The sequence below is a fragment of the Rutidosis leptorrhynchoides genome, chromosome 8 (assembly GCF_046630445.1).
Source record: "Rutidosis leptorrhynchoides isolate AG116_Rl617_1_P2 chromosome 8, CSIRO_AGI_Rlap_v1, whole genome shotgun sequence".
Lineage (NCBI taxonomy): Eukaryota > Viridiplantae > Streptophyta > Magnoliopsida > Asterales > Asteraceae > Rutidosis > Rutidosis leptorrhynchoides.
The window spans coordinates 263371603-263386581 of record NC_092340.1 but is presented as its reverse complement, the minus strand read 5'-3'; the positions used below and the strand labels follow the sequence as shown (position 1 = coordinate 263386581).

At 34.3% G+C, this 14979-nt stretch overlaps 1 protein-coding gene across 2 annotated transcripts; it reads left to right on the top strand.

Moving 5' to 3' along the window:
• The first annotated feature begins 4845 nt into the window (after window positions 1-4845).
• On the top strand, window positions 4846-9249 carry LOC139862450 (F-box/LRR-repeat protein At4g14103-like). 2 transcript variants are annotated; one of them, XM_071851057.1, is made up of 6 exons: window positions 4846-4957; window positions 5060-5097; window positions 6176-6209; window positions 7241-8112; window positions 8547-8711; window positions 8818-9249. In XM_071851057.1, exons 4-6 carry the CDS (start codon window positions 7255-7257, stop codon window positions 9103-9105), a joined length of 1311 nt encoding a protein of 436 aa, XP_071707158.1. In that variant the 5' UTR covers window positions 4846-4957; window positions 5060-5097; window positions 6176-6209; window positions 7241-7254; the 3' UTR covers window positions 9106-9249. The 2 variants fall into 2 exon arrangements, with proteins under 2 accessions (XP_071707158.1, XP_071707159.1); XM_071851058.1 differs by lacking the exons at window positions 4846-4957; window positions 5060-5097 and adding an exon at window positions 5391-6078.
• The last annotated feature ends 5730 nt before the right edge of the window (window positions 9250-14979 follow it).

Sequence of the window (14979 nt, the reverse complement as noted above, 5' to 3'; positions counted from 1 at the left end):
GTTAATTGACTAAAAGATAGTATAAATGAACAAACAATTATACTAAATGATAAATAAAACTACTCCGTAACATTTACAAAAGACTATACTGATGTATTTGCAACAACATTTCGCATGTATAGAGATTTTGTTTTTTTTTTGATCATTTCCTCCAATGTTTCGCGAACAACTTCCAAAAAATTACAGATTCTCTATACACTTAAAATGTTGTTGCTGCAAATATCTCACTATGGCTTTTCTTATTATGTTGGTTTAAGTTTTTTTTTCTAATATTTATTATAATAATTATAATTTTGTTAATTTATATCTTTTATTTACTACACTTCTCAGATGAAGTGTTTTCTTAATTTAATTACCAATTACTCGATCAATATGGATTGTTAGAGACATGCATGGAGTTGTTATTGTGAGGATTGTAGAGGTTTCACACATACATCAGAATGATGAGCTAATTTCCGTATATATAAATGAAGTAATATTCATTTTATTAAAATCTCATAAATATGAACCACACAAGTTATATACGATTAAACTTCAATTGGACACCAAAATTGACGTGTCAATTGACACCCCCTAAATGTCGATTTTGTTGTCCATTTTCTGAAGTCTAAATTCCGACCCTATGTTTCAACTTTTTTTTTTTTTTACCTATTCTTTTTTTTATTGGTTCACATAATATTATCCCTCACCAATACTTTGAACCAAGGACACTGAACCACGTCAATTTCAAAGTCCTTCCTAGATATTGAGATGGACACTGAAATAAACCATCACGACACCTTGTGCTCTTATCGACACTTGCTTAAATTCTATATACCTATAAAAGTAGGGGTGCTCATCGCTTCGGTTTGTTCGGTGTATACCAAACCGAAAACGAATTCAAAATTGAAACCGAAAATCGAATTCGGTTTGGTTTCGGTTAAAACCAAAAATCATGAAGAATTTCATAACCATGATAGTTTAATTGTGGCGTTACTCATGTCTTAGTAATTTACAACCTAAAACAATAATGACATACTATTAAATTATCAAAAAGTCGTTGATTTATTAATATTTACATCTTAGTTGTGACGTTTACTGCTTCCACCGTTATTAAGAAGACGAATAACATAATATGAGTAACATAATTATAATATGGGCTACCAAATCGTTATATGGGTGGTACTATTAAAATATCAAAAAATACGTTTACTTCCTCGGTTTTGAATTCGGTTTAACCGAATTCAGAATTTTCAAAACCGAATTCAAATTCGGTTTTGGTTTTACTCGATCCGTAAACCGTTTTTCAAATTCGGTTTAGTATTTTTCTAGTTTGGTTTTCGGTTTAAACGATTTCAAACCAAATACTGAACACCCCCTATATAAAAGTGATATTTAATTATCTCGTGCCATATGCCCATTAGCAGGGATTTGTAGAAAGAGACTTGTGTAAAGAGACTTGGAAGGATACACAATTACTCTTATTCTCTTTTTAATGGGTTAAAATATGGGTTGTTCTTTGTTGAAGGTACCACCCAATGAAACTCTGCCTAATTTTCTGAATTTGAAGCACTTGGAGTTGAAGTTTTTGGTATACAGTTAATTTGGATACAGCCACAACAACAAAACGTAGATTGATTACTATTTCGTCGAATTCTTAAAAGTTCTCCGAACATTTATTCTTTGCAGGGGTGTATGGCTGTTTATAAAGCTTCAGCTTGATTTATTATACATTTCTTGAAACATGACACTCTTTGTACATATAACTTTGAGTTGATGATTTTTATGTTCCAACAGGTTCTGACAATTCGGACTGGATTGAGCCACAATGTGTTCCTATGTGTATGTTAAAGAGCCTTAGAACCATAGAGTTTGAAAGTAGTATTTCGTGGAAATTCGATATAACGATTTTGGCATACTTGTAGAATGCAGAGGTTTTGAAGACATTAAAGATTGAGTGTTATACGTTGCCCCTTGAGAAAGAAATGTGGTTCTGTGCAGAGTTGTTGAAACTTCCAAAGGCGTCCAGGTATTGTGAGACTCATTTTCATGGAAGTTTGTATCATTTTGCAAGTATGTAGTTATATGAATAGAAGGCGGTATGTATTTGCAGTGAACTGAACTGTATCCTTTGTGGTTTATATTGCCCTTGTGGTATGCTGTACGTTTGATTGGCAAGAAACTATTTTAGTATTGGTTAATTTCCGATAACGTTCAGGTGACAAATAAATTTGTTAGTTTACTTGATTTGGAAGTGTATGGGTTGTAAATTGTAATGACTAATGAGTACTTTAGTTCTAAATATCAAATGGATTAGGGTGATGATTCGTACATTAATTTTATATGTACATTACTAAACACATTTTGAAGTGTTATATTGAACAATACTTCGCATTATAAATGTATTTTGTGGTGTGTGGATAAAAAAATGATAGTGTACCGTTTACTTCTCTCAATAGATGAATTTGGATATTGAGAACAAGTGCATGTCACAATAACCACGCACGTCCATTTGATAATTTAAAATTTAAATTGTTGTAAACTTACTCCTGTAAAGATAGTCCCACTAATTAATTTCAGAATTTCTTATTGCTTAGTAGTTAACAAATTGTAAACATCAACTTTCATACCTCATTGGCTCCTTAGAATATGTTGTATCCTGAAAAGAGCAAAACTAACGAACAGAAGCTAACATCAAGAAAGCACCATAAATCACTACTATCAGTTTGCCGATCTTTAGGCCTCAGTTTGCCGATCTTTAGGCCTCGTTTGGTTCACAAAATTCTAAAGGAATTTCCCGGAATTTGAATTGAATTTTGTAGATCGCTTCGTCTCTGGTTGACATATTTTGAAAAAGTTAAATTTATTGGAATCTTGAGATTCATTTATCTATGGAATCAGAAGCGAAGCCGGGATTTCATGATAGAGGATGCTTACGCAAATAAAAAAAATTCAATATAATCATTCGATCAGTAATAAACATTCTTTATACGTAATCAACGATCCACGGTAGCAAATCCATCCTTATGTAATAACAATGTGTCATTACACAAGAATGAAAATGGCGACCATTTGTAAATAAAAGAACAAGTTTTTCTAAAAGACATTATAAAATTATGATACATAAAACCTAATGAAGAACAATTAAGATTTTAAAAATTAAAGAATGTGGTGAAGAAAAACAACCAGAAGAGATTTAAAAACAATTAGAATATGGTGAAGACTTATTTGTATCCACGCTTATTTTTACGAAGTATAAAGTTGAGGTATTAACCATTAGTATTAGTGGGGCCCTTTAGACATGACTAATAAAATAAAAAATTCATAGAAAATAAAGATGCGGACCCATATACAATTGGATAGTAAACAAATAAATACTCGTATGCTCTAGAGCATGCTCATATAAAAAATAATATAAGTTATGTAGTGTTGGTGGTCCACTTAGGGGTGGCTCAACACCCCCAAACCACCCCCTCCCTCCGCCATTGTATGGAATGTTCATTGCTTCAACATATTGTCATGTTGATGACTTTGAATTCTTTTTAACATTGAATCTATAAAATATAAAAACATCCTCAAATTTTTACGTACATTTTGTCTCGCGTTTTTGCAGTGCATTTTTTATGCATGTTTACGCAATGCGTTTTCGACGCTTGTTTTCGCAGCGCGTTTTTGATTCACGAATTTAAAAACTTCAATTGGAAACGAGTCTATAAATGAAAACGAAAATTGGAAACGTAAATCTTTTTGTATAATTTTTCAGTTATTTTATAAGATGGAATTCAATTCCATTCCATGTGAATAATAAACACATTTTCTACATTTAATGGAAATTATCAATTCCAATTTTTTTATATTTCTTCTGATTCCAATTTCTTTAACACATTCTTTTACTTTCAAAAACGTTATTCCAATCAAACGGGTCCTTATTGTTTTCCTAAAGGTTTGGTGCTTCGCGGCGAACGGTTTACTTTTTTGTTGTTTAGTTGCGCAGATGATTAACGTTCTCTTGATTGCCGACGCTTGTTGTATTTTTTCAATAGCTTACGGTAATTAGGATCGGTTTAGGATTAGGATATTTATCGTTTGTACCTTTTTTTTTTTTTTTTTTAATATATACTCCGTAATAATTCTTAGTGTAATTGAGTAGGACTTTTTTTTAGGCATATTAGAACTAATATAGGCGCTAGAGGTTTTTTTTTTTTTTTTTTTTTTTTTTTTTTAAACTATAACTATAACTATATAATATATAGCTACACTACATATTATATATATATATATATATATATATCCCTTTACATGGTATCTGTTTTACCTGTATAGCAGTATATTGCATCTTGGTATCTAGGTGTTTCTGTTTATGTATGTATGTATCTAAGTGTATATGTATGTCTGTATCTATATGTATACATGTTTAGTTATACGTATATTTTTATTTATTTATTTATTGGAATTTACATATTACTGCGCATTACTGCTATATGTGTTTTCTTTTTTGGCTTATTCGTATGGTTTCATCTTCCTAGACGCACATAACGCTTACAGGTACGTATGCCCGCACTTTCTCGTTTTATTGAGCTTTCCTGACCGGAGGTCCCTTAGGAAGCAATCTCTTGGCTCTCGAGTAGAGGGTGAGACGATCTTATCTAGTCGCGGGTTCTATATCCGCGGGTGGAGTAGTGACTTCCCTCTAATTTAGAGTTCGAGGAATGATTGTCTACACTCCACCTCCCCTATACCATATACTTGTGAGATTGAGTATTGTTGTTGTTGTTGTATAGTTCTTAATAATTCTTGCAAAAATGAAAAAAATAAATAAATAAATAAAGTAAAGGAGATGTAGGGTAGGTTGACCCAAACGAAACGCAAATAAAAAAAGATGCAGTTGTACCTACCTGCTTATGATGGATAGCCCTTTACTCTTTCTTCTATGAGCTATGCGACTAATCAATCGATTTGGCACCCAATCGATTTTAATGTAAGTGATTCTGATTGTCATGTAGTATTACATTATATACTTACACACACGCACATTCAAATTCCAAACCCTAATTACTTATTTTTCATGTAATCTTTGCAGGTAAGGAGGTTTACATCGTTATTTATTTTTAGTTGCAGGTGAGATTTTATGTTTTCATAGTCAAACTTTATATAGTTTCATAGAAACACGTGTTATTGCAAATTTCAACTTGTATTAGCAAATTGTGCAATTACATTAGGGTAAAGGTTTATTTGAAATTTATCATACTGCTGTCTTAGTCAATTTTACGTCGATCTTATTACCCCTTCTTTTGTGAGATCACTTAGAAAGTGATACCTTACTCGAATCTGTTTCGTTCTTCCATGAAAAACCGAATTCTTTGATAAGTTAATTGTTGATGTGTTGTCACACATTATAACTGTACCATTCATCTGCTCACAGTCAATTTCCTTCAAGATCTTTTGCATCCAAATCGCTTGGCATGCACACGAAACAGCGGCTACAAACTCTGCCTCTGTCGTCGACAATGTGACAATCGGCTGCTTCCTAGATGACCAAGCAACAGCAGCTCCACTCGTTATAAAAACATACCAGGACGTGCTCTTACTGTCTTCATGGTCTCCAGCATAATCGCTATCCGTATATCCGATTAAATCACTTGAGCTTCCTTTCTTGTAGAATATGCCATAATCAAAAGTTTCTCGAACATATCTTAAAATTCTCTTAGCAGCAATGAGATGCACTTGATTTGGTTTTGACATGAAACGGCTAACCAAACTCACAGCATACATAATATCGGGTCGTGATGCTGTCAAATACATAAGGCATCCAATTATTTGCTTGAAATAAGTGATGCCTACCTCAGCTCCTCCTTCATCTATTTGTACTAAAATGAACAAACATATGGACGAATTTGGCAATTTTGTCAAATAAATTACTCCGTAAATAATGAAAAAGCGATGTCTGCTAGGTAGGAGCCTTTTCATTCATGTAAAATTGACCCCAAACGAAACGCAAATATAGAGATCCAGTCGTACCTGCTTATAATGAATCGCCCTTTACTTTTTCTTTTTTGAGCTACGACTAATCAATCGATTTGGCACCTAATCGATTTTAATGTAAGTGATTCCGATTGTCACGTATTTCACTATATATTACACACACACATTCAAATTCCAAACCCTAATTACTTATTTTTCATGTAATTCTTTGCAGGTAAGGAGGTTTACAGCGTTATTTTCAATTGCAGGTGAGATTTTATGTTTTCATAGTCAAACTTTATCTAGTTTCATAGAAACGTATGTTTTTTTTATTTTTTCTTTTTTTTTTTTTTTTTCTGCAAATTTCAACTTGTCTTGGCAAATTTCAAGTTGTCTTGGCAAATTGTGCAATCACATTAGGGTAAAGGTAATAATGATCAAGGAGTAAATTTATCATCGATCTTATTAAAGTCTCTTATTTACTACTACGTACTTACTAAATAAAGTATTCTAAAAGTGCTAAATTTACTGATAGCCATAAGCCCATAACAGTATGTTATTGATATATGGTCTTTGATATTTCTAATGACAAAATATACTAGTTTGCTTAAAAATGAATAATAACAAGTTTTAGGTCAACACTCAACTGCGCTTCGCTGCGGTCGAAGTGCGCTTGACCATGTAAAGAGCTCGCCCACTTTTGTAAAGGAAAATAAAAGGCTCTAGTGACTTGAACCCACAACCATCCAGTACTCATGCGAGGCGCCTAACCATCCATCCAATGATGTTTTTGTGCTTTAATACGACCTTATTTATTTAGGATTTAAAAAATTGGATTTAAAGTAACTTATAAAAAAAAGCCACCAAGTTTCAAAACATGACCATTAGGTTAATAAACACCTCATGATCGCTCTTCTAACATTGTTTTTATTCTATCAATTACCACATTTGTTATTTATAGGTTAATAAAGAAAGTTGGGTTTTTAAATCCAAAAAAAAAAGGCCGCTGGGAATCGAACCCGCGACCTCATGTTTAAGAAAGACGGTGCTTTCGTTTCAACTGTAGAGTATTTATTATTTAATGTCTTAAAAAATCGTTAAATTAAAATTGAATTGAATGGTACTCTTCATGACTTTTCTTTTTGAATATATGTATAATGTCAGTTGAAAAAACACAAATGCATTTTTCACCTTTATAGTTTTTAGTATAATAAATATACAATTTTGTTTAGAATGCTTTTCTCCCTTTGTATTTTAGTCAGTTCGTTTGCATTTTAATCAGTTGTATTGTACTTCTTAGGAAAAGGCTCAAGAATGGCACCTAACAATGTAGATAGGCTTAGTATTTTGCCCGAAGAGGTTCTTTCGCATGTACTCTCCCTCATGCCTACGAAATATGCTGTACGAACTAGCATTTTATCCAAAAGATGGAGGTACAGTTGGACGTCTGTAACAAACCTTGATTTCGATGATCATCACCCTTTTCATGATTTACATTGCTTGAAAACGTTTATTGATCGGATACTCTCTCTTTGCAAAACAACCCAATTAAACTCATTTCGCTTAAGCTTCGGTGAAATGTGGCCTCCAAAGTCAAGTGTGTCAAAGTGGATTAATGAAGCAGTCAGATTAAATGTTTCTGAGCTTTACGTAAAAGCCAATCTGATTGACCTGCCCAGTCTATTCACTTGTATGACACTCATGAAATTAAGCTTTGTTTATAACGAGGGCGGTTATTGCAACTTTACATCATCTATTGATCTTCCTTTCCTGAAAACTCTTATCATCACGATCTTTGGACCTTCTTCTTTTAATGCATCTAAAATAATACATGGCTGCCCAGTACTTGAAAGTTTGTTTCTAGATATAGACTGTGGCGGTAATGACGAAGACTACAATTTCAATATCCCGACTTTGAAGCATTTGGAAATTAGAACTCGTAAAGGTTTAGGTGTTAACCAAGTTGTCATGAATCTGCCCGATCTTGAAAGCTTCTATTTTCAGGGGTCGTTGTCTTCAAATTATATGACTTCACGTTTTGTGACGGTGGATATGTCATCTCTGGTTTCTGCAACCTTTTTATGTAATTATTCTAGATCTACTGAATTGTGGGTTGAGGTTCTGAAAGGAATAGCTGGAGCGAAATCACTATCAATGTCTATTCCGTACATGGTAATTGTGTAATTAATTATCATTCTTTAATCGTTCTACTTATCCTTTTAATGGACACTTGCTTCAAATTTATACACCTATAAAAGTGATATTTCATTATCTTGTGCCACATGCCCATTAGTATTGATCTGTTGAAAGGAGAAGGATACTTATTTACTCTTATGTCCTGTTTACTTCTATTTTGTATATAGTTTTTTTTATATTTTTTTATTTTTTTGCATATGCCTCCTTTTGGGAAAAGGGGTCTCTAGTTCTATTTCTCCTACAGCTAGACCAATTTTCAAGTTAAAGTGACAGATTAAGTGACAAAGAAACAACAGTTTTACTTACTACCAAATTAAGAGTTGTACAGAAACAAACAGATCATTAAGTGAAGTAAATTGTCCCTTATTCTCTTTTTAATAAGCTCAAAAGTAGTTTGTTCTTTGTTGAAGGTACCACCAAATGTACCTCTGCCTAATTTTTCGAATTTGAAGCACTTGGAGTTGAAGAGTTCTGTTAGACATTGTATAGTACCACCACAGCAAAATGTAGATTGGTTACTATTTCCTCAAATTCTTGAAAATTCTCCCGAGTTGGAACATTTATGCATTGAAGGGGTACATGTCTATTTGTAAAGTTTCAGCTTGATTTATTATACATTTCTGTAGTCTTGACACTCTTTTTAACTTTAATTTCTTGATCTTGTTTGTGTTGTTCAAATAGGATTCTGATGATTCGGGCTGGATTGAGCCACAATGTGTTCCTATTTGTATGTTAAAGAGCCTTAGAACCATCAAGTTTGAAAGTGGTCAATTGTGGAAATCCAATATAAAGATTTTGGCATACTTGTTGAGGAATGCAGAGGTTTTGAAGACAGCTACGATAGTGTCTCGTATTTTTCCCCTCGAGGAAGAAATGCGGTTCTGTACAGAATTATTGAAACTTCCAAGGGCGTCCAGGTATTGCGAGACTCATTTTCATGGAAGTTTGTCTCATTCTGCAAGTATCTAGTTATAGTTGGTTATATGAAAACAATGCGGTATGTATTTGCAATTAACCGTATCCTGTGTTATGTTCTGCACTTGTGGTATGCTGTATGTGATTGACAAATAAACTATCTCCGTATTGTTAAATTCTGAATATTATCTAGGGGAAAAGAATTGTTTATTTTTACTTGTTACATCTCACAAGTGAATGTGTCTGTTTGGATTGTAACCAGTACTTAAGTTCCAGGTTCAAGTGGATTAATTTGATGAGAGCAAATGCATGTCAAAATAACCACCCAGGTCCATTTTGGTAGTTTGAAGTGTTTTTAAACTTCTTGTAATATCTAACACTTGGATGAATGGATTAATGATTAATGGTTCTAGCTTAAGCTGAAATTGGTTATCTTGAAGAAGCTCTTTTGCAGTTCCATGATCAGCTGCAGAATCATAAAATGAAACCTGATACCATGGCCATAATGAGTATCCTTCACGTTGCTAACCAAATGGCAGTAGTCGTTCAGATGGTAAGATAGTGCCATGGATCTAAAGCTCGTTTTGAGGATATTCAACTTCATGTGCCCTTTTGGATGCTTATTCAAAATCAGAAATTTAAAGTTTTCGTATAAGCTCTTCAAGGCCATTAAAAAGACTGTTATGCATACGGCATACGTCCATGGTGGGAGAAATAGCTCTCGAGTTACTCTGAAATGGTTGAAAACGTTAAAAAAACCGACCATATTATAATCACTACTTTAGTATCCACTTGTTGTCATGTTGGTTTAGTACATGAAAGTGATGCACAGTAGACTTAAGCAAGGATGACGGTATAAGAAAATATATTGTATGATCGATGGTCAAGATGTTATACATGAGAATTATTCGTTATCATAGATTATAAAAGTTATCATGCATCATTTTCGATTCGGTCCAAAATTTTTGGTTTTTGGCCACGATCGGATTGTAGTTAGTTGTTTACTCTTTCGTTTAGTCTTTCGTTTTATTTAGTCTAGTTCGTTAGGATCGGTTGTAGTTCTATGGTTTTGTTGGGCCTTGCCGCCCTGTTTGTTGTTATTGTGTTTCGAGTCCTCATAAAAAATAAGAAGTTCGAGTTTTTATTAAAATTTGAGTCCTCATAAGAAAATAAGAAGTTGGAGTTTTTATTAAAATTTTAGTTTTTTCGCCAATAAAAATTACTGTTTAAAAACGGGAGGTGGTCTTCACACACCACTTTTTGATCCATGTACTCCTAATTCACTATTATACCCTTAATTAAACTTAGAATAATAATAATATAAGTTCACTTTCCTAGATAATTAATGGGTATAATTATAAATTTTTAGGACAAAAGTGTAGATGGATCAAAAAGTAATGCAGTATAGCCCTTTCCCTCGAGTAAATAAAAAATGACCCCAAACGAAACGTAAATAAAAAATGACCCCAAACGAAACGTAAGTCGTACCGTATAATGGATCGTCTTTTACTTCTTCTTCTTCTTTGAGCTACGACTAATCAATCGATTTGGCACCCAATCGATTTGGCATCGAACTTAATGTAAGTGATTCCGATTCTCATATGCAGTATTTCACTATATATTATTAATACACACACATTCATATTTCAAACCCTAATTAGTATTTTTCATGTATTCTTTGCAGATGAGGAGGTTTACATCGTTATTATTAATTGCAAGTGAGATTTTATGTTTGCATAATCAAACTTTATTTAGTTTCATATAAACATTTGTTTTTGCAAATCTCAATTTGTCTAAGCAAGTTTTGCAACTTACATTATGCCATTATGGTAAAGGCTTATAAGCCTATAAGGATTAATAATATATTTATCATCGATCTTATTGAAGGCTCTTATTTACTACTAGTACTTGCTAAACGAAGCTGTATTCTCAAAGTGATAAATTTACTGTTAAGACCATCCGTAATGGTGACCGGTGTCACTTTTGGTGTCACTTGCCTTTTTGCACTTTTTTGCTGTGTAGGACGTGTTACTTTTCTGAGTGGAGTAGTGGTGGTGTTACTTTTCTGGTGTTACTTTTAGTGGAATGCTGAGGTATCATTTTATTTTTCTTTTTTCTGTTTTATTTATATTATTTAATACCATTACTAATAAAAAAAATACATAATTAAAATTCCTAAAGAAAAATTACATTTATTAAAATTCCTAAAAAAAGAAAAATTACATTTATTAAAATTCATAAGAAAGACCTATAAACATAAACTACTGATCGGCATTAGACGGGAAGTTGTATGCACCCATTTAGCTACGAACATACTTTTTTAGATTTTGAAGATGTATCTTATCTTCAGGGTCTTCCAATGTTGCCGCTGATCTCCCCAACAAATCCATGTGTGCTATCGCGGTTTTCATTTTAACATACTCATTGAATTTGTTATGCGAATTTATTTTTATTGATGCCACTTCTTCCATTTTGTCCATAAAATCTTCAACCCTTGACGAACTCGAACTTTTACCTCGAGAAGACGCTCCCGCGTCCGAAGAAGCCGTAGTCTTTTGTACTTTCTTAGCCTTATCGCGTCCGATTGGATGCGTCATCTGTACGTCCCCAAACAACTCCGCCTTAAAGTCTTGAGAGAGGCTTATCGAGTCTCCTTGAGTTTCACCAACGCCCGCCTCAAAGTCTTCCCGATCGCGAATAACCGGAACTTTAGGCAAGTTCCACTTTGGATGTTGTTTCAAGAAATAAAAGGCATCCTTCATATTAAAACTTTTACCATAAGTATTAAAATAAGATTGCGCCGCGTCTTTGAAAATGTCATCGTCATTTGCACCACTACGCCAATTATCTTTTATATCATTGAAAATTGGTAAAAACTGTGTACACGCCTTGTTATTCCTTGAGGTCACCGTGTAGAAATGCTGTTTTAACATCTAGGTGATGAACATCCCACCCTCTTTGGGCTGCCAAAGCTAGAATAATCTAGGATAACCAAGTCTAGAATCATCTAGGATAGTCAAGTCTAGAATAAAGTAGAAAAGTCAAGGAAGAAGCAAAATTGAAAACAATGACGGCTAGCCCACTTGTTATCCGTTCACATGTTCCACCTCCTCAAATCCATTTGAGATATAATTTCACAAAATAAACCTCTAACTATTACTTTATGTCAAGATTGGTCCAACAATCACCCCCCCCAATCTTGACCTTGAGTAATCATTTATTTCTTTGAGTCTTCAATCCTTTGAACCCCAAGAATCTCTCTCATTTCAGCAAACTTTAACTTCGGCAATGCTTTTGTAAGAATATCAGCCCGTTGCTAATCCCCACTGATGTGTTCAACTTTAATCTTCTCCATTTCAACACATTCTCATATGAAATGATACCGTGTGTCGATATGCTTACTTCTTCCATGAAATATCGGATTTTTCATCAATGATATTGCTGACTTATTATCAACTTTGATCAGGACTTGTTCTTCTTTTCTTCCAGTTATTTCAGCTAAGAGTCCCCTTAACCATATTGCTTGACAAGCTGCTGCAGTAGCAGCCATAAATTCTGCTTCGCAGGATGATAAGGCCACTGTTTGTTGTTTTTGTGAATTCCAAGCAATAGGTCCATCATCAAAGTAGAACACTAATCCAGTAGTACCCTTTCCATCATCTGGGTCCACCGAGAAGCTGCTGTCACTAAATCCAAGTAGGTTATTGCTACCATTCCTTCGATAGTGAATACCCAGGTCTACTGTACCTTTCAAGTACCTGAGAATTTGCTTAACAGCTTGAAGATGAGTAATTTTAGGAGTTTGCATATACCTACTTGCATATCCCACCGAGTATGCAAGATCCGGCCGTGTATGAGTTAAATACCGAAGGCATCCAATTGTTTTTCGGTATTCAGTTGCATCAACACATTTGCTGCCATCATCTTTCATCAACTTCAGACCTGGTCCCATTGGATATTTGGTGGAATTGCACTCCCACATTCCTGCTTCCTCTAGGATTCTTTTAGCATATCTTGATTGATGAATTTTTATTCCATCTATGCCTTGTATTACTTCGAGTCCGAGATAATAAGAAAGTAAGCCCAGATCACTCATCTCGAATTTATCTTCCATTTGCCTTTTGAATTGTTTGATTTTCTCCAGGTTATTACCCGTTACAATCAAATCATCGACATAAATTCCTACCAAAAGTGATCCTTCTTGTGTTCTTTTTGTGTATACAGCTTGTTCAAGCTTACACCTTCGAAATCCATATTCCTTTAGAACTCCATCTAATTTTGTATTCCAAGCACGTGGGGCTTGCTTCAGGCCATAGAGAGCCTTTGACAGTCTGTACACCTTTTGTTCCTTCCCCTTTATCACAAAACCTTCCGGTTGAGATACGAATACTTCTTCCTTGAGGTCACCGTGTAGAAATGCTTTTTTAACATCTAGGTGATGAACATCCCACCCTCTTTGGGCTGCCAAAGCTAGAATAAGTCTAACAGTCTCAAGTCTAGCTACGGGTGCGAATACCTCGTCAAAGTCTACACCATGTGTTTGGATGTAGCCTTTGGCAACTAGCCGTGCTTTATGTCGTGTGACATTTCCTTTTGCATCCCTTTTAATTTTGTATACCCATTTTAGTCCAATAGGTCGGTGTCCTTGGGGTAGATCCATTAACTCCCAAGTATTATTCCTTTCAATGGAAGCTATTTCATGTAACATCCCGCATTTTTCCGTTAAATTATTTTAACGCCCGTCTTTTTCTTTTTAAATAATACCCTTCGTATCTAGATTCGTATCCTTTGTTATGTAACATTTTAAATATTCTCGTTGTTGGAAGATAACGTCTCCCGTACTCTCGTGTAATTTAAAATAATTCGTTTGGTTAATTCCCGCACCCGCTTTGAAACTCGAGGGACCGAGATTGCCAAAGGGGCAAACTAGTTGACTAGGTCAACTAGTCAACCCACTTACCACATCCATTCATTTCATCTCCACCTCCCACCTCCATCTCTCTCTCTTTCCCTCTAGCAAGAACACACACACAAACACCCAATTCAATCATTCATCATCTAAATTCGATCTAGGAGGCTTACAACAAAACAAATTACATATTTGGAATCCTTGCATCTTCCTCTTCGATTTCATACCAACCTCATCTCGTTTGGGTAACTTTCTAAAATCACTAGATTTTTGTGTTCTTGATGTTTTTAACTTATAAAGTTGTTAATTAGTGTCTATGGCTCATTGTGATGTCGTGTATGTAATTTGTATGCTCGATTCGTTGTTTTTGGTGTAACTAGTTCAATATGAAAATTACTTGCTAAATCCTTGATTTTGGATGATCAAATGTTGTTAGATTGTTAAAGTGCATGTTTTAAAAGTGTTACTAGTATCATTAGTTTCGTTTTGATGTATAGGTGGATTAAGGAAACTCCAAAAACATGATTATTGATTTTGTGATGCTTGATTAGGGTTTGCTAATTCTTGAGATGAATTTTTGGATGCTTGAATGCCATGGAATGTTAATTGTTAGTGTTTTGTTGCAATGTGTGTTTGATTACCTTCGAAACGGCATAACATACATGTAAGTTGGTTGCCCGAATCATAAAATGCGTTTTTGGAACTTGAACTTTGATTATGAGTATTTAATTGCGGTTTTTGGTTGTTTAAAGTGAAATTTTGATTGATGATATGTGTTTGATTGCATTCCTCGTCAAAATACCTTTCCAACGATGTATGATAGGCGTTATAAGCGTTTGCGGGTCAAGTGTTGTGTTAGAATAGGTTTTGGCTCGTGCACACTTGTGGAAAAACAGAAACAGACCTGCACAGATGGTGGCGCGGCGCGCCCCATACCCGCGCGGCGCGCAGATGTGCCTGGTCAGATTCTGACCTCCTCGTCCCATTTCACGTGAAATGTTTGATGACCTACGGACCTC